General features: G+C 46.8%; 4 protein-coding genes across 4 annotated transcripts; 2 read left to right on the top strand and 2 right to left on the bottom strand.

Annotated features, from left to right (window-relative positions):
• Positions 1 to 362: 362 nt before the first annotated feature.
• Positions 363 to 1,934, top strand: N7516_003789 (uncharacterized protein; the record flags this gene model as incomplete). The annotated part of the gene is made up of 1 exon (XM_057216509.1): positions 363 to 1,934. The coding sequence occupies one exon, from the start codon at positions 363 to 365 to the stop codon at positions 1,932 to 1,934; it is 1,572 nt and encodes a 523-aa protein (XP_057078392.1).
• Positions 1,935 to 2,883: 949 nt separating this feature from the next.
• Positions 2,884 to 4,052, bottom strand: N7516_003788 (C2H2-type zinc finger protein; the record flags this gene model as incomplete). Its single annotated transcript, XM_057216508.1, has 3 exons — positions 2,884 to 3,002; positions 3,056 to 3,534; positions 3,607 to 4,052. The coding sequence occupies 3 exons, from the start codon at positions 4,050 to 4,052 to the stop codon at positions 2,884 to 2,886; spliced, it is 1,044 nt and encodes a 347-aa protein (XP_057078391.1).
• A 9,610-nt stretch (positions 4,053 to 13,662) lies between these two features.
• Positions 13,663 to 17,453, bottom strand: N7516_003787 (U2 snRNP complex subunit HSH155; the record flags this gene model as incomplete). The annotated part of the gene is made up of 3 exons (XM_057216507.1): positions 17,326 to 17,453; positions 16,810 to 17,274; positions 13,663 to 16,778 (listed from the first exon to the last, which is right to left on the bottom strand). The coding sequence occupies exons 1-3, from the start codon at positions 17,333 to 17,335 to the stop codon at positions 13,663 to 13,665; spliced, it is 3,591 nt and encodes a 1,196-aa protein (XP_057078390.1). The 5' UTR covers positions 17,336 to 17,453.
• Positions 17,454 to 18,858: 1,405 nt separating this feature from the next.
• N7516_003786 (DUF3455 domain-containing protein) lies at positions 18,859 to 19,682 on the top strand (the record flags this gene model as incomplete). Its single annotated transcript, XM_057216506.1, has 2 exons — positions 18,859 to 19,506; positions 19,575 to 19,682. The coding sequence occupies 2 exons, from the start codon at positions 18,859 to 18,861 to the stop codon at positions 19,680 to 19,682; spliced, it is 756 nt and encodes a 251-aa protein (XP_057078389.1).
• Between the last annotated feature and the right edge of the window lie 418 nt (positions 19,683 to 20,100).

Genomic DNA, 20,100 nt, shown 5'->3' with positions numbered 1-20,100 from the left:
CTTTGAGCTCAATTGACCTACACCGTAGGGGAAGTAGGCCAACCCATGTCCCTTGTGATGCTCATATGCCTCTCTAGATATACACCCTTCGATACTTCTCAATTACCAGAGAAATCTGCCGGGGTATCCTTGTCATTCCACTACTCAAATACTCAAAACTCAATCGCAATATCCAAATCCCACGGAGATCGACATGCCGACTGCGGGGACTGTGGGGGAAGCAACCGGAGAATGAACCTCCGCCAGAGCCCTAAATGCATCGGGGTATTATAAGACCACACTTCCAGCGCCAGTATAAGCCACTTACTTCTATAAGCCAATTCCTCTCCAACTTCCAAAGTTACAATCTCTCAAATCCCATCATGCCTCTTCCCCAAAAAACCGATATCCTCGTGATAGGCAGCGGCAATGCCGGCCTCAGCGCCGCCCTCTCCGCCGCCCAAACAAACCCAACCCTAAAAGTAACCGTAATCGACAAAAGCCCCCTCTCCTGGGCCGGAGGCAACAGCTACTTCACAGCCGGCGCCTTCCGCACCGTCCACAAAGGCCTCCACGACCTCCTCCCACTAGTCAACAACACAGACGCGACACAAGCATCCCGCATCGACATGTCAAGTTACACAGAACAAGACTTCACCGCCGATCTGCAGCGCATGACAGGAAACCGCACCGACCCCGCGCTATCAGCAGCTCTAGTGCGCGACTCGCGCGACGCCGTAGGCTGGCTAGCCGCCAACGGCATCCGCTTCCAGCTCTCCTTCAACCGACAGGCGTACGAAGTCAACGGCAGAATCAAGTTCTGGGGCGGACTCGCGCTGAAAACCCAAGATGGCGGAAAGGGTCTTGTTGAGGATGAGCTGCGCGCGGTGAAGAACGCCGGCGTGGATGTGTTCTTCGACACAGCTGCCACAGCACTAGTAACTGACCCGACGAGCGGCGCTGTCATCGGCGTTGAGGTTGTCGACAATGACAGTGCTGGCGTACACGGGAAAATCACAGTCGCTGTCGGCGCGGTCATTCTCGCCGCAGGTGGTTTCGAAGCAAACCCGCAGCTGCGTGCGCAGTGGCTTGGGCCTGGGTGGGATGGTGCGCGCGTGCGTGGAACACCATATAATACGGGTGAGATGTTGCGGATTGCGCAGCGGGATGTGTCGGCTAAGACGGCTGGGAACTGGAGTGGTTGTCATAGTGTTGCGTGGGATGCGGATGCGCCGGCGGATTCGGGGAACCGGGAGGTTTCGAATGAGTTTACGAAGAGTGGGTATCCGCTTGGGATTATGGTGAATCGGGATGGGGAGCGGTTTGTTGATGAAGGGTTTGATATGCGGAACTATACGTATGCGATGATTGGGCGGCGGATACTTCAGCAGCCTGGACAGGTTGCGTTTCAGGTTTGGGATGCGCGGACTGTGGCGTGGTTGCGTGAGGAGGAGTATCGGGGTGAGGTTGTTCGGCGCATTCAGGGTGCGTCGTTAGAGGAACTTGCGGAGAAGTGCGCTGAGGTTGGACTTGTTGATCCAGGGCGTTTTGTGGAGAGTGTTGAGGAGTATAATGCTTCTGTTGAGGATGGAGATGGGCAGAAGAGGTGGGATCCTGCTGTCAAGGATGGACTTGCTACTAAGGGGCTGGCTGTTCCCAAGTCGAATTGGGCTTTGCCTATTGATAAGGCGCCTTTCCTGGCTGTCAAGGTCACGGCGGGCATCACGTTCACTTTTGGTGGATTGGCTGTAGACCCTGAAACTGCGGCGGTCATTTCGGAGACGACGAATGATGAGGTTCCTGGACTGTATTGTGTGGGTGAGATGCTTGGAGGTATCTTTTACGATAACTACCCCGGTGGAAGTGGATTGACTGCTGGGACTGTCTTTGGCCGTCGTGCTGGTCGAGCAGCAGCGGAGCGAGCTGGGAAGAGTGGAAGACTCGAACGGTTGTGATTCCCATGATATCAAGAGACTAGATGACTAGAAGGTCAAAAGGATTGAACATCAAGATGTAAATACACAACTACAGAGAATGGTAGAATGTTCAGAATGTCTTTTCTTAATTAGACTATATATATAGTAGCGACTGTAATGTGAAACTTGACCAGGGTCAGGCCCAGCCAGTATCAAAACAACAGGAACAATGCTTCTTCCTATGGGTATCATCACCAACACCAACCCAAATTTGCAGGTGAACCCATGCACTTGAAACACAAGACTTGATGGAAAAAGGCGACTGAGGTAAAAGATAACAATGTAATAGGTTTAAGCCATGCAGAATGCAAGCCATGGAAGATTAAGAAGCGAAACAAAGAGTCAGGACATGGCCTGCAGAGAGAAAATAAAGAAACATCGAATCATCACAAGCCCCCATGGTATCGAGAAAAAGCAGAAAGGTGACGCCCAGGTCTAGCGAAAGAATAAGAAATGAAAATGAAAACAACGCATCCAGCCGGAAACCTCTATGGTCGTAACGTGGGTGAAACAAAGGAAACATGGAAATATCAAAAAGAGAAAAGAAAAGAAGAAAAGAAAAGGCTCTCTCTTGCCTGTGGCCCTCGAACAGAACCCATTATACCCATATATCACAGACCGTTTTGGAAGGAGTATGGTATGTATAAGCGTCTCTCCCCGATCAGGAAATATTTGTCGGGAGTTGATGTAGAAGAAAAAAGGTGATAAAAAGGTGATCCATGCTGTTGTACAAGGAGACGAGAAAGCCCGAGCCGTTTGTATAAACATGCCAACGCAGTTGGTTCATGGATTGGCTCATAGCATAGGGAGAACGGGTTTGCGGCGGGTGGAAGGTCTGGCGCTTTATGCGCGAAATGGGTAGGAGAGAGAGCATTCGACGGGGTTTCCGAGTCGAATAGAAGTAGTCGTATGAAAGGAGATTTAGGGATTACTCGTCGTCATCGCCAGAGCCGGTGTCCTTCTCGCCCTTGTGGACCTTCTTGTGTCGGCGCAGGTTCGAGACAACGGAGAAGTGCCGCCCGCAGCCTTCGACATCACACGCGAATGCTGGAAAAAATGTTAGAATTCGAATGAATTGCCTTTGGAAATAGAAAACTTACGCTTTTCACCAGTGTGACTGTACATATGCGTCTGCAGCGAAGACGGACGCGTGAACCGCTTGTCGCAGACCTTGCACTTGTGCTTCTTCTGGGTGTTGGAGGGCATCTTGGAGCTGAATTGGCTCATCATTGATTGCGGGCCAGGAGGGGCACTGCCGGCCAAGAGGCTGGTCGGCCGGGGGAGGGTGCGCGATTCATATGACTCGGAAGTTGTGGAGCTGTAGTCTGTCACGGAGGAGTCGACGGAGCCCACCGACGCGCTGTAGTAGGGGTAGTTGCCGCCGGAGGAGATGGACGAGGCGGATGATTGGGTGGAAGGGAAACCGTAAGAATCGGCTGGGCTCCGTGTGCCGCGAGGGCCAGGGCCGTAGATGTTGCGCGGGGTCAAGTCCTGGCTGAGAGCGACCATTCCACGGCTAGCGTCGAGCGCGTCGCCGAAAGTGGGGGCGGAAGCTGAAGAGCCAACGCGAGCGGCATCTCTGTGGATTTGTGTAAGTTTTTTTTTGCGATTCCGAAGCATGTAAGCGATGCGAACTCGGAATTCAACTTACGAGTGCGAGATACGGCGGGCGTCTTGCGGAGAGGGGTGAATGGGGGCGTAGGGATAGCTGGAAGGCGCGAAACTGCTCATTGGGGGAGCGGTTGTGTAGGAAGGAGCCTGATCGAAAGTTGTGCGTGGCACCTCGTGTTGCATTCCCATTACCTCGGGACCATAGCTGGCGGCCGCGTAGGTGCTCCCAGCCACCATTGAGGGGGCGGACACGGGGATGTTGGGATATGGCATAGACATGCCGGTGCGGTTCACTTCCTCCTGCTTGACCTGATTGAGACCCATGCTAGCACCATTACCCATGGAAGTCGCATAAACCGGGGGTGTCGAGTGCGACGAAGTGTGGCCCGCCCACGGATCTGTGAATTGTGGTGGCGTGTGGTGGTAGACATTGTCGAAGCTCATGCCGCCATAGGGGCGGTTCTGGTTTTCCATAACCATCGTCATGGGGAATAGAGTCGCGAATGGATCGCGTATAGAAACTGTATAGAAAGAGGGTTCGAAGATCGAGTCCAAAGGGTGTTGTTTTCCTTTGGAGAATCGAGGGATCGTCTGTGTTGATCCGGAGGAATATGAAAGAGAAAGTGATAAACCCGATGATCAACAATTATATTTTATAATTTCAAGGGAGTAAAAGAGAAAGCAGAGGCAGTCTGGGGAAGGGGATCGGCGAAGCTTATGAAGGAATATAAGGTGTGAGGCATGAGTCCCATATACTCCAAAGTGCCACTGACGACGTCCCGTCGGGGGTTGCAGATCGCTGGAAATTATAATACCGGTATTTATTTTATTTTATTTTATTTTTTATTTTATAATTTTCAATTTTATTTATTTTATTTATTTTATTTTTGAGTTTTGACTTTTAAGTTTTTCTATTTTATTTTTTATTTTATTTTATTTTATTTCATTTATTTTATTGGATTTCCCTTCTTAATCATTCTTATTATTAATATTTCTCTTTTTTTCCCCCTCTTAGGCATTGGTTAGGTAGGGCAACCTTGAAAAAAGTGGTCCTCAACGGGAACCAGTTCCTCGGATATTGAAAATGACCTTGGGACTCTTTTATATTTACCCTAGGTTTACTAGTATAATACAATTTACCCTTTGTCAATCAGGGTCTAAAATATATTAATTGCTTAAGCATCAACTAGGCTGAGGAATGGAAGATCTAAAGAATCTGAAATCTATGTTATCAGTATTTAAATGGGAATGTCGAATTAGCTCGACTCCGGCATCGGAACAGCAATTAGAATTAAGCCATAGAAGGTAGAAAGTAACCAGGGAAAAAAAAAAGCATAAAGCATAACCAAAAAGTATTTCCTACTAACAATAAGATACATACGGAGTAATAAGGAGACGAAAAAGGAGAAAATCATGAGACCCAAAAAGCAGTCGGTGACCTCAGAATCAAAGGGGGTGTAGACTAGGGGAATGTTCAATTGTAGACTAGCCATGATGAACGCTGATGAGTGGTCCAACTCTGCCGTGTTCGAGGGAAGAGGAAACAAAAAAGGAAATTTAAGAATTAAATGAATACAACCAAAAAAATATATAACGATTTATAATACATAACATACAAAAAAAAAAGAAAACAGAAAAAAAAAGAAAGAAAGGGACTGCCAAGAAATCAACTCACCAAGGTTCGCCCTGAGTCCGCTGTTTCAATGTAGCGGGGCAGATCCCAGTGTCAAAGGGTATACCCGTCGCCGTGGGGGTTAATATGAATGATTATAGTGATAGTTCTTGACGGAGCACGGAGTCCTGTCTATTCAATATGATTATCAGACTATAGTCATTAGTTCCAGTAGGGCCAATACTTAACTACACTAAGTGTACCTCTAAAACATTCCAAGACCCTTTGCTAAAAAGGACATGGCTTAAAAGACAAAAACCCACATCTAAGATGGCATACTGGAGTCTCTCATTATTGGCAAACTGCAGGATTATAGCCCTAGCACATAAACATAATTCCTGGTCTTATTCTTTAGAAAAGAAAAATTAAAAAGGATAATGGCTTAAGCCATGGAGGGGCCTTTGACACGGCACAGAGAGGGTCTAGCGCGTCAACCCGACCTTACATGGAGAGAAGGGAGCATCGAATCACTAGCCGCCAACATTATTGACTGCATTCTAATTGCATTGGGTTAGGGAATTTGCCAAAAATGCGATGACGTTTAACATCTTAAGCCGAAGGGCTCCTGTTTCAGAAAGTATAGACCGAATATACAGAGTAGTCTTAGTATGTTGTGCTTCATTAACATGTGGAGGATGTACTCCGTACACTCCACATGGGATATTAAAACTATCTTAGAGCGAGAGAGCGGAAATCACATGCTACTAAACGAGTACGCATACACCTAGTTACTCTGTATGTTGTATAGGTTTGTCGACCTCAAAAACAAATCTTCTTATCCGTCACACCGTTCAGTTTTCCCTCGGTCGCAGAACTACAAATGCACACACAAAATACGAGGTCGCGCCCAGCGGTACACAAAAAAAAAAGCCTCCTGCAGGATGAAGGAATAAGTTTGAATACCAACGCTGTCACTAGCCGGGCCATGCGAGCTGTATCACATAAAAACACCCTTAAAGTCCACGCCTAAGGCACCCGGACGACCGAAAATGGAATCCATGACAACCTCGTATTAGACTTATGCTGATAAGAACCACGGGCTGCAAGCCATGTTTTTGTGTTTCCCCTCCCCTGTCCGGGATTGGAACAGCTGGACATCAACGTCAGAGGGGCGGAACAGTGCAACCTTCGATGGGGGGGTAAGTGGGAAAACGGGAAAAGGGCCGCTTTGGACAAATTGGCGGGCGCGGCTCCCGCAATAGCGCGGTAGAATAAAGAGCCTGAATGGGACATATCACAATCTATTGCCTTATTTTCTTTCTTTTCTCTCTGTGTGGATTTGTTTTGGAGATTATTCCCATGTGCTCCTGCTGTGGAACCAGACATCCCCTCTTTTATCCAATTAAATTTGCTATTCAATAGTGTAGAATTTCGCAATAAATAAATTTCCGAGATGGATTCATCATGGTCCCCGAGACTCGGGGATTGATGCCACCCCCGGGGGTCGCTCTAGTTAACTAGTACATGTATGTGGTACAGGTACTCCGTACTGTCTGTACTCCGTGCAGTGCTGATCACAAGGCATGAGAGGGGGCAGATCGTCGACTAAAAGCCGAGAAAGAGGCTGAAGAAAACTTACATAACCTTGAATCTAATCCAATCACAGAGACTGAAAAAGTCTCCATCGATGATTGGTGATTAGCTTGGGGGAGAAAATAAAGGTATAGTGTAAGACAGAAGTACGATGTAGACATATAGTTAATATAGTTATACTTTGTATTATACATCCTATAATCTGTGCTCCTAAACCATAAACCATAAAGTATAAAACCTTCATCAGGATCAACCGCCGCTCTCCCGGACGAGAGGACAAAACATGTTCAACCATGTTCTTGCCACTGCGGGGAGCTTGGGGCGAACCCAGAACCAAAGCCAAAATAATTGCGGTTCCAACCGTAGAATTCTCTCGCCTTCACCTGGGAAGTTCAGCTTCTCCGCATTCCACTGAACCATGGCAACGCCACGGCGTCCTTGGTTGCGCGGTTTTCCAGAAAAACTTACACCATAGACTGGGCCACCAACATTGGAAACCGGCAATTGAATAACTCGTGGGCCGTGGACGAATATTGAGGGTTTCGGTGTTCATTCGGTTCAAACCTTGGAAGTTGACCTCAAATGCAGTCTACCTAAGATAGAGGAGTAGCTATTCATGGATGGCGGAAGTGTACCTCGAAGACAACCGTGGGTCCCGGATTACCGGATTAAGATTGGAGTACCGATTAGGTTTCCTTTCTATCAACTTACTCCAAGCATTTTATCCAAGGACTTTTAGGCTTTTGGCTATTTATTGAGAGACATCTTTAACCTCGGAACGAAATTGTCTGGTTTCTGAGTATCGAGAGCCAGGGTTACCAGCCTGAGACAATAAATGGATCTATATTTATATGAATCTACTCCGTATGGATCGAGCTAACACGAGGTTTATCTTGTATAATCTCACCTATATATCAACACCCAGGAGAAAAGTCTCAGTATGGACCACCCGAGTCTGGTCAGAGTCCCGACCGTGTCTAGACGGTCGGGGTAGACATCTCCCAAAAGAAAAAGAAAAAGCACTTGGGCAGTCAGTCGGGCACCCAAGTCCTACTGTCCTAACTCAACACTTGCATAGTGAAAGGGGCAAAAAGACCCAGGTCCAGGTTCAGTTTCCTTCAGCTTCAAGTTTCCCCATTTGAATGGCCCAGATGGAGCCCTTGAAATTAAGAGGCGTGAACTCGACCACCCAACCAACACTCGAATCCAATAAAATAAAAACAAGCAATGCAACAGATGGACTCTAGTCAAAGCGTAACCCCCCTTTTTTTTTTTGCAACCATGCCGTGTTGGTGGACACCACTTGGCATCTCACCGGCAGGACTCCGTCGCTTTCAACAAACGCCAACTGTGTTGGCAAATGTGGCGTTTGGAGTGTCCTGATTTTTGGGTGCATGGCATGGCTGAAGTGGGTGAGGGGGATGTGAGATGGAAAAGTGTGGATGCCAAGGATATTTGTGGTTTTTGGATGTGGATATGTGGTTTGTTTGGTTCAATCCCAATTCCCAATTCATATCTGTATACATTCACATGGCGTTCAGTAGTTCAAAAGGTTTTTGAGGAAGGTATAGCCTTGGCCGCAATATTTCGCCGGAGTGTGCCGGATGGACACAGCGTGGGAATGGAGTCAGATTGTAAAAGTGTATCACTCATAGTCTAGTTATAGGTTATTATACAGGTCCACTGGGCCAGAAGGCCCCTGCTAGACACGGGACGGGTGGAGCATATCACAAAGTAGTGCATGTTGTGAGGGAGCTCTTCAAGGTCTTTGATGGGGCTGACCGCTTTTCTCGCTCCAACACGGCTCATATTAGTGACGCGTCCTTTGTGACCCTGTGATGTTTTTGGTTTTTTTTTAAAAAAATCACTGTGCAATTTCATCATCGTCTACTCCCTACTCCGTACTCCATACTGAGATATTATCTTTTCCCGAGAAACCCGCTAGAAATTTCGGAAAAAAAGAAAAAGGGCGGTCAGACATTTATGTGACAGTTTAACTACAGGAACATCGGAGAAATAAATACATAAACAACCCCGGATTTTGATCTCAATTTACCATCGATCGTCAATGTAAAGACGACTATCACCTAGTTGAAATGAAAATCTCTCCCAAAGTACACTGTAATCAGATCCTTATCAACCACGTTGACGATCCGCCTCAATGCCGAGTGTCAATCAGGTACCCTTGACCAACAAAGGCCTGTCATCTGCATGGGGCTCCAACCTTGGCAGTTCCCACACGGCAGATCGGCATTGTCCCTTAATCAAGGTTGGCATTGTGTGCAAATCACCGTTTTATATGTATTTTGTCTCATACTGGATATAACATACTCCATACATATTCTAATGATGATATTCAGTGATGTTGAACTCCCGAAGTAGGGGAGTGGATTGCACTTTGATTATTACTTTCTTTGCTACCAGAGTACGTCACTGCAGAAATCCCAATACCTGGTTTCTATATATAGAACAGTTGAAATGCTCACCTGAACCATTCTTTGCGATGCTCACCACGTTACGTTGTAAGGGTGGGCCTGTGGCCACTGGAGTTAATGAAAAAAAAAAAAAAGAAAAGAAAAGAAAAGAAAATTGTACGGAGGAGAAGGTCCAAGAGGAATCCGGGTAAATTGGTTAAAACCCAGGTTCCATATAGAGGAAAGCATCCATAACTACTGGGTACAACATAACTCCCTTTACCTAAAAAAACCACTTCGCCAAAAAACCACTTCGCCAAAAAACCACATTGAACTATGGGTTTGATGATTGGCCAAGGTGGCCCCTCCCGATACCGGACCCCTTTACGTGTATTTCCAAAGTTTCAGACCAATCTGGATTAGCTCGTCCCATTTTAGACTAGTCTAGCTTAATTCCATTGGGTCCACATTCTTACATGTTTGTTGCAGAGCCTTCCAACCAATCAGAAACAATTCATTGCAACCCAACCCCACCTGGGGACGGCAGATAGTCGATAGCCGATCTTGGCAGTTGTTGATCGACCAATTGTATCTATAGACCCACCAGAAGCTGACGCGTGCTCATCCCGCGCTTTTCGAGTCAACGTGGTTATCGACTCCTTGGTATAGGTCGAACAAAGGAGGAAGGTTAACCTTGGATTGTTGAGATTTTGAAAATATCTCCGACATTTTTCCCTACTTTCAGTATATCCATCTTCTTTTGAAGAGGTCCTGGGTTTACATCTCGATTTTTATGTAACTCTATCTATATACAGACATGAACCCCTCTTAGTTAGCTACAAAAGTCAAATGACGTGCACCCCTCCCCCAGCAACTCCCCGCAAAGCCCGTTTGGGATTGGGTCGCCAAAGTTGAGATCCCTGCGTGCGATCCTGGTTAGACTCCATATTTCCCGCTAGGAACACTGCCACTCTCAGGGTCGACGCTAATAACCTGAAACGCCCGTGAGTGGATCGGGAATTCAAATACAATAATTCCTTTTTTTTATTTCAAATCTTTTCTTTTTTAAAATGTTATCTTTTCTTTTCCTCCTGTTCGGTTCGAGAGACCTAATAGTTAAACCACCGAATTCATGCACCATAGTCTAAACTGCACTGAGGAATTTGTCCCTGGCCACTAGTCTCTACCAGTACTCATTTTGCGATTTCATCTTCAAATTACGTAGTGGGTCTCGTGTCAAGGAGGGACTCGGAAAACCACCGGAAAACTTCGGGTATGGCTTACAGTTGACATCTAGTTTGCCCAGTCTTGTTGTAGAGGCTTTTGAACTAAGTACGCCTCTTTTTTGCCTGAAGAATATACTTTTTGCCTTAACAGGCGATTAACTCAACTGTTTGATCGGACCCCCCCCGCCACCATCAAAAAAGAAAGTTCGGTCCAGTCCCATCTCTGCGGTTCAGGTTGGAGTTCCCCGAAAATAAGATGTCACTGTGGATATGGTAGAACCTGCGGTGTGCGCTGTTAACGGAAATTCCCCCTCTTCTACTAGATCACTTGGACTTGAAAAAATTACTTGAACTGGAAGTGTTATATAGCATCATATATATAAAAATATCATTTCCTTCTACACATACAACATATACATAAAAAAAAAGACACACTTGCAGAAAGTGGAGAGATTACTATCTTGGCCCATGTCACCCGACATTGTCAATACTGCAGGAAATACCAAGGGCCCTTGAAGGAGGGGCCGTAGTCTTAGTCTAAGTCTTAGTGTGTACTATAGTCTGTTGACGGAGACCCAAAGAAAAAGGTGTCCCGCCAGATGCGCCCGATCCACAAAGGTGTGCACCCCTCGCTGTGTGCCTCAACTGTAGTGAATGGGGGTGTACTGCAGGGTCTCCGATCCCTTGCAATTCATGATTAATATATACAACCTATGTATATATATATATATATATATATATAAAAGAAAAAGAAAAAGAATAGAACAGAATAGGAATCCGATCTTACTTACAATGTATGTTATTCTGTTGTCTTGGAATAGTACCCAAAAAGAAGAAGAGCATTGATAGCATTGTTGAGCTGGTTCCAATCATTTAACGCGCAAGTCTTCTCCAACCGAAATCCATGACCCCTACAGTGTTGCGCAAGTCAATCGCTGTACCCGCTGATTGGGTCAGAGCTCTCGATGCTTTGTCCACATAACCTTTTTATTACTCCATATAAACTCCTTCACATGAAAAAAAAAAACCGAGGAATCTCGGTATCTCGCATGCTTGACAGCTATCTTGCACTTTAGTATATGCACCAACACAGACTACTCGCGGTCCTTGGGATTTTGTAGATGCGCGTCACGCGATCTTCTCCACCTATGTTATTCGATGTAACTAGACACCACACTATGGAGTATGAAGTACATAACTACGACATATAACATTGTACTCCGTACTCCGTACATATCACATTATATGTGCCTGTTATGCTGTGCAATGTACGGAGTAGGAGAAGGAGTACAATTTACGCTTTACACTTTTCCCGGTGGGGTCAGCCTCGGGGTTCATTCCCTGCATGGGCTACCTCCACGATCTAAGGATCTATGTCGTATGAACCTCAATTGGGACCCATGGTCCTTGCAGGTAAAGTGAGTCCTGATTCTGTGCCGTGTCCGCCACTGCGCTAAGAGAGGAACTGATAGCTTGGGAGATGACCTGCGTATAGAGTACGTACTCCGTGTGGTATTCAATATAGGAAGTACTCCGTAGTGACCAAATAAGAATAATATAATAATATAAGAAATGAAATAAGAAATAAGAAATAAATAAACTTGGATCCTCAACGGCCTAAAGCGGATAGTTAGACCCTGGAAATCCAATTTAAAATAAAATATAAAATCAAAAAAGGAAATAGAACCTTGGAACAAAGGAACCATATTCAAACCATGGAAAAGGAAAAGGTGAAAAAAGGGGCGTTACACAACCCCCCACCCCTTATCAGGGTCTGTGTGTTTCTCTTTTCGACTCCAATCTTGTCTGGAGCATGGAGTACGTAGTACGTTAATCATGAAATCTCCTCCATTCCGCGGTTCAACCAGTTCAGTACTGTGATTGGGGATTCTGGCCCTGAATTCAGGGGGAGGCTGTGTAGTTTGAAAAGCTTTGTACATACTCCAGTCCCAATTAGGTTCTTTGATATCTGACATTTACAATCTGTACTTACAACATACATTCAAGGTCCATGCACAGAGCAGTATACGTACTCGATGATTTATAGTTTAGGGGATTAGGGTATTTATGCATATTCACTATAATGTTAGAGTATTATATATGTATATATATGTATATATGTGTGTGTATATATATATCAAACTGTTAGAGTTCCTCATTCTATATTGGAGTACTCCATGCATATACTTCGTACATATTGTCTCGAAACGAAAAGCGTAACTCCTCCTCCGTACTAGTATTAGTATGTATAAACGTAATTCTAAAATGGAGATTCCCCACAAGAACCACATCTGCTGGAGCTTACGCGGCCACTTCCTGCGCCAAGACCTTTCCACGGCAAGCTTAGGCATTTGGCGCTCTTGGCAGGGAGTATGGGGCAACTCCCTCAAATGGGGGAATCGGAAAAAAAAATACAGTTGCCCCTCCTTTTTGGGATTATTTTGTAGAGAGACCCTGTGATGACGAGTTTTCTGGATTCTATTTTTTGTGTGGCAAAATCTGGGAAAGGGGAGAGGGGGGTTGTTGGATTCCCCCGTTATAGTTTGAGGGATTATTATCTTTACTACGGAGTACATGTTTTTGGCTATGTTTTGTTAAAAAATCATTATTATATCTGCTGATAAGTGGCAATCTAGGTACTATACCTATTGTCGATACGTGACGTCGATGTTGGACCCTTAGACCCTGTTGATTTAGAGATCTCGATGATTGACATGATTGTCGTTAAGGGAGCGATCCCTGCCTGATTGCCCCTGTCACCATGCTTGGCCTTGTCGATTATTCAAGGTACAGAGTACGGTTTATAGAAACGATCGACTCTACACGTTGTGTTTTTGAATTCAGAGATTGAAATCAAATTGAAAATCGTAGTTTTGACAAGACTTCATCGGAACTTTTCTTAGTAGGGGCTATTTAATGATCGTACTCCGGAGTATTGAGGGTAGGAATATATATTGCCTTCCCGGAATCACACGATAGTAAGCAGCCACAAAGCATAGCATGTCTTAAGGGTAACTCATCACAAAGCACAATGAATCAAATTTTTAGAATTGATATTGATATTCCTAACTTTCACAAATGGGATACAGTTACACATTCAGACGCCAAACATACCCCCCCAGGATGAAGAAAATATTGACGAGAAGGAAGAAACAGAAAACACCGGCTCGCAAATAACACACACCCCGTAGAATCTGTATCTAATAATGCATGAAGAGAAAAAAGCAGACCATCCAATTACAGCATCATCCTTAGATAACGATGGATAGTTCCGGTCGGTCCACATCGCCCTCCATATCCGGGTAGTAAGGAATCATCGCATCGGCTCCCTGGACGTATGCATCGTTGTACAGTCTCCAGTAAGGCGTACGGACCTTCCGAGCAGGGTGGAACAAGCCAGCCCAGACGTAGTTCATAACGATACCAGTGCCGACCGCCATCCGGATGGCTTCAATGGCTTCAATGACTCGATCGATGACATGGGGACTGGTCTCGAAGATGTTAGGCCAAAGCAGGTTGAGCAGATGGACCATGGCATCCTCGCAACCAAGACCGATAACACCGAGTGCAACGTGCTTAACCGCGCTGGCAGCGGTCTGTCGGTGGACTTGGTCACGGTCGACAAGGGCATCCTCCAGCAGCGGCGTGACAGCGTAGACATAGTCCTTGCCCATCTCGCCAATGTACTCGAACAAGAATGACAAGGCCTTAAGCACACCGTTTTGCACGTTGAGATCGGGAACCCGGTACTCGTTCATCAGTGCCGGGAGCACAGTGAATGGAGCACAAGTCTCGGCCACGATACCGATAGCAACAGCTGTGCACACACGCGACTGACGCTCTTGTACACGCAAGTTACCGAGAAGAGCGGCTAGGACATCCTGAGGACCAATGGCTTTGGCAATGAAACCGAATGTGTTGTTGGCCGCTCGGCGGATTCCCTTTTTGTGAGCCTTGAGCATATCCATCAGCTCAAAGCAGATACGCATCCATTCACGGGCGTTCACGGACTCGGGACCACGGTCGGCAATACGACCGACGAGATCAATTGTGTTCTCCTGCACCTTTTCGTGACGGTTGCGCAGAATGGGTGTAAGTCGAGGAAGAAGATCGCGAATGGGTGGCTGCATCTGGGTGATACCGACCACGGTGACGATGGCACGCAAAGCACCCAAGATCGAGCCCAGAACCTCTGGATATTCTTCACCCAGGTATTCGTAGAGCACGATACCAAGCTTGCCCATGAGCGGTTCTTCGTCACACTGCATCATCACCAGGGCGACGCGGGAGATAAGATCGGCTGCCTGTTGTCGAACAGTGGGGGATTTGTTGTTCAGACGCCAGAGAATAGTACTGACAATCTGGGGAATGTATGCCTTGCATCGCGTGCTAAGTGCATTTACCACCGTGCCGAATCCATTAAGAATGACAAGGTCTTCGATGCTTTGTTCCTGGAAGCAGAAGAGGACACCATCAATAAGGCGTTCTTCCAGCCTCTCAGAAATGTCAGCGGCTCCAAGTGATGCAATCAATTTTTCGACCGTTTCCACAGTCATCTTGCGATATGGCTCGCTTTCGTCCTTCAGATTGTTGACGATGCGCTCGAGAATCTCGCCAACACCCACTTTCTGGCCCAGATCCACTGTGGTATCGACTACCTGGCGGTAGTTTCGTCGATCGAGCGCCATACGTCGCGTCCAGAAGCCCTTGAAGAAATCTGTCAAGACGTGCTCCTTCAGGTAGTTGGCAGACACACCCGCAGTGCTTGCACACTGAGAGACCACCTTCAATACTACCTTCTTCATTTCCTCATCTGGTGAGGCGAATTCTCGAATAAGGATCTCCATGATTTGACTAGTGTAGTAGTTGGCATACTCTTCGTCCATAAGAGGAATGATATAACCAACAGCCTTGAGGAAGGCAGAGAGACCCTTGCCACGCTGCTTGCGGGCACCGGTCCAGAGAGGGCTCAGGATGTCATCGAAACTTTCGATACCATATGGGTTCGCAGCCTCAGCCAAAGAGGCCAGAGATAGAGCGGTGACGGTCCGAACCTTAGCTTGTTCATCACTAAGGTTACCTGAAACGCATCCAACAAGGTCCTTGAGATGAGGGAGAATGGCACAACCCATGAGAATAGGGATATGCTGGACAATTTTGACACCGGTGTGTCGGGCCTGCCATGACTTCTTACTGCGGCAGACAGCGCGGAGGAAGGGAAGGAGGGCGGGAATACCGAGGGCAGAGGCAACAACGGCGAAAGCGCGTGCTGTCGTGTTTCGTACATATTCATCGGCGTGGTCAATATCAGGACGCATAGTACTGATCATTGTAGCAAGACCGGCGGCCTTGGCAAGGTTCGAGATAATCTCTCGGCCTTCAACACGAGCATAGTAGTCTTGGTCAATAAGTAATGGTTCGATGACGACCAAAATCTTGTGAACATAGGGACGGACCAGATCATCCAGTTTGTAGAGGATTCGATCGATGACCTTCACCAGCAGATGGCGCTCCTGGTCTTCCAGAGTCCTTTCCATGAGCAGGGGGAGAATCTGGTTGAAAAGAGTCCCAGGACCAAAGTCGCGTGCATTGTCTGTGATTTGACGCAGAGCAGTCTTACGCATGGGCGGGGTGCCGTTCTTGATCTTGAGCAGCAATCTCATAATCTTCCGCTCTTTCATTTCTTCCACAGTCATGCTGGTTTCATCTCCGCCTTCCATTAGCTTACCGAAATAGGCCATGTCCTCCGCCTTGAAGAATTGAAGTTCACCCACGCCGGGGATATCAGTTGGAAGATCTTTGCCCACAGACTGAACACTTTCTGGCTCTTGCATCATGAACCCTCCGACACCACCGGCGCTGGGAATGGGTGCTGGCGTGGCTGTGAGCCTACGAGCCTGCGTTCGGGTGGGTTCATATCCAGGAGGAGGATCAAGGACCTTATAGCCGTCAGCCTCACCGGGAAGCATGATATCGAGCTCTTCATCGGACCAGCCAACAAATTGACCAGGAACATCAACCCCAAACCCGACAGCAGGTGTAGCGGCACCTGCCTGGGATGGGTGCATGGGAGTGGCGAGTCCTTGGTTGCCGACGGGAGTGGCAGCTGGGAGAGATGCTGTTAGATCCCATCTCGATCCGGTTTTGTCTTCGACAGCAGGTGCCTTATCGAAACGCGATTTTTTCTCTGGTTCGGCAGTAGCCTCGCCCCATCGGTTCTTTCGCTTTTTGTCGGTGGTCACTGTAACGGCCGCGTCGACGTTTTCTTTATCGTGTTCCACCATCTTCAACGTAGCCTGGTGCTCTGTGACGTCTTCACCCTTCTCGCGCTTCTCTGCGATCAGCTTTTGGACGCGCTCTTCTTCCCCTATCTATCTCGCGGAGAGCCATGATTTCACGGTAGGTTTGACTTTCTCCTTCAGCGTTCGCGTTGGCAGCGAAGGGATCGGCGCGGGTCGGCGTCAAGGCGCCACGGTCAAATCGACGTTTTTGGTAGTCTGTCTCGCGGTCTGCGATTCGCGCCGACTTTTCACGGCCTAGCAGAATGTCCTCCTCCTCAACGCCGGTTCCTTGCGCCATCTCATCAATCTGGCTTCTGCTAGCAGTGTATTGGCCAACCAGTCTGTGTCCTTCATCCGCATCTTCCATCTCTTCATCGCCATCAACAGCGATCGAAGTATCGTAGCCCGAAAACTTCTCTGCTCCATCCCGTTCGTACAAAAAGGTGTCGAAGGATTCCGTCAGGGAGGCTTTGGTTGAATTATCAGTGCGTTGAGAAGATTGGTCAAAGGTCTTGGAGCCCTTTTGAGTTGCAGCCGCAGCATTGCGCTCAGCTTGGAGCCGTCGAACGGCCTCGATATCAGCTACAGTGGGGATCAGTATATGGTCAGGCGGGAGAGCTTGCGAAAACTTACCGTCAGACATGGTGACGAAATGTAAAAGTCGCGAGGATATGAGTGAGCCTGTATTACCGCAGAAGGGAACACCGCAGCTACATCCGGATTGAAAACCGCTGTAACGGTCACAATAATGGTGATTGAGGATGTTGTGTTCCTAGCCGTCTCGTGATGAAAAGGTCGTGATTAGGCTGCACGTGATTAGACAAGAAGCTCCTGTGTTTGACCACGTGATTTATAACATAAGCATAGTAATTGAGGTAAGCTTGGGCGGTCAACAACGTCGGTGGGATGGATATTGACATCCCCAACAGAAAGGAATAATGAACTAAGTAACAGCCTAAAGATGCCAATTGGAGACGATGGACTTTGCTCAAAAAGCAATCGAGCTCCCAAAGCATGTTATATTGTGTTAGAATGGGATATGGCCCCCCTACCGGAACTCTGGTGAAATACGCAGTATTTTCTCCCACACATTGTCATAGGACCAACTCCCTGGGAGCTACCACTATCTCTACGTAGTAGTGCCATTCTATCTCTACATTCTCTATGCCTTGTATGTAATCAACTCACACACTCTGTTTTATGGCTGGTAAATGTATGTGTTGGTGCCTGATTGGCACTCAAAATCGTGGCGCTGTGAGGGCGCTTAGGGTCTATTTATGTCCCACAACCGGTGTATCAGGGATACTGAAGGCCTGCATGAACTTTAGTGTTCCTGCGCATTTGAGATTCATATGGTCTAATTTAGGGAAAAGGTTACCTATTAATATGACTAGGGACAGGAACAAGAAACTCTCCGATAGCCAATGAGAGATCTAGGCTGTCTAGTAGGTGCATCAAATAAGCGCCTGTAGCATTCCAAGATTCGGCAGGATGTACTTGATCAATATGCCTCCTAAGGCTGGTTATATCAAGCTACTGTTATTGACAAAGTCTACACAATATTACTCATACCCCAATCTATTCCAAGATTGTCCAACGCGAAGGCGACCCGTTTGTTGCCCACCAGTAAACAACAACGGTGCTAGTGTAACCTATAAGGCCCTGGGTTACATCCTCATTTCAAACAAAAAGGTGAATTAACATCTCATTTCCCATCTCTCCAGTAACTTTTCGAGATTGGTGGAGTTGACAACAAAGAAGTCAACTTCAGGGCACCGTTAGCGCAGTCAGCAGGCTCCAGGCTCGGATACTTTCTAAGTATATTGTTAGACAACTCATATATGAATGGCGGTATCGATCCATATGGAATATATTATTGGTCCCTTCCAAGTGTTCCTTAAACCAAAATCCACTGCGCTTAGTTGGATTCGGTTTATGCCGAGAGCCTTGCTACCTGTGCGGCGCATCTCAAACTCCGAGCATGTCCTTTGTTACATATCAGAGTAGCCCCAGCAGACTTTTCATTAAAGGAGATATATCTCCCCATTTATTAATTCTACCCTTGCCCTTATACCCCAGTTCCTTTCCACGACCCTAGCACTAGATCTGCTCGAACAAGTTCCAGAAACAGTCTGCATATTATAGATCCAAAATTACCCGGCCACCATGAAGCTCTTCTTAGCGCTGTCACTGCTCCTCACAGCAGTAAATGTGGAAGGGTACTCGGGTCTTCCTCATCCTCTTTCTCTTGCTTCCTCATTCTCCCAAATTTACCACCAACTCGACAATATCAACCTCGGAAATTGCTCTCTCGAAAAAGTATTCCTCCCACTGGACACAACAAACTCACCACTTCCAGCACCATCCACGGACATGACTCTCAAATACGTTGCATTGGGTCGAGGAACACAGAACTATACCTGTCCATGGAATGGTTCCTTGATTTCCAACTCCACCACCGTCAAGCCCAAAGCCACAGGGGCTGCCGCTACACTCTTTGACGCCTCTTGCATTGCCTCATCATCGCTAGCTCTCCTCCACGAAGTCCCCGCAATCATCAGTGCCACTCCTATTGGATCTCTCGCGTTCATGGCAGCCCTTGTGGCCCAGGGTACGAGAAGTACCAACCTCATTATTGGCGAACATTACTTCAACGCCGGCGGAGACCCGGTCTTTGACATGGGACTGAGTGGTTCCAATTCCTGGATTGCTACGAATAAAATAGCGTCTACTCCAGCGCCAAAGTCAAAATCACAATCCTCCAACGATGTTCCGTGGCTTAAACTAGGGTACAAGAACGGGAACGGCATTCGGGTAAGTTCAGGTTATCTATAATTACCGGGGTCTGGAGCATACATATCTAACCGAATTGTCCCATATAGGAAGTTTATCGAGTTGTGACATCCCAAGGTGACCCGCCAGTTACGTGTGCTGGTCAAAATGCAACGATTCAAGTTGATTATGCCGCGGAATATTGGTTCTACGGATGACAGAAGCGTGCGGAGTCCTTGGTTTGAGCGAAACGGTGGATTTTTGAATTGATTTTTTACAAGCGATATATACGACTGTGAGAGCAAGCCCTTTCTACTACATGTATTTAGAACTGTGTGGAAAATGCAGTTCACGAATCTTGATAAGATTTATCTAAGGAAGCAGTTTATAGTCAACCGAGTATGTATTTGTATGGTGGGATTTCTCTTAGAAGATGAAGCAGTAAGATTACTGGAAAGAGTCTTCTTCTATTGCGCAGAGAGGAGAAGAAGAGAAGAACTATCTAAACTGTCTAGTGCGGACCAAAATGACTGGAGCAAACATGCAAGGTCACGTGACCTCGCAACGGTCCACACTATAATTCATGGTCCTAAATTCCCTTCCAGAACCTCTCTAAAAACCAGTTTATAAAAAACA

The sequence above is a fragment of the Penicillium verrucosum genome (assembly GCF_028828655.1).
Source record: "Penicillium verrucosum strain IBT 35672 chromosome Unknown utg000001l_segment0_segment0, whole genome shotgun sequence".
Taxonomy (NCBI): Eukaryota; Fungi; Ascomycota; class Eurotiomycetes; order Eurotiales; family Aspergillaceae; genus Penicillium; species Penicillium verrucosum.
The sequence above is the reverse complement of the archived record's forward strand: the minus strand, read 5'-3'. Positions and strand labels throughout refer to the sequence as shown.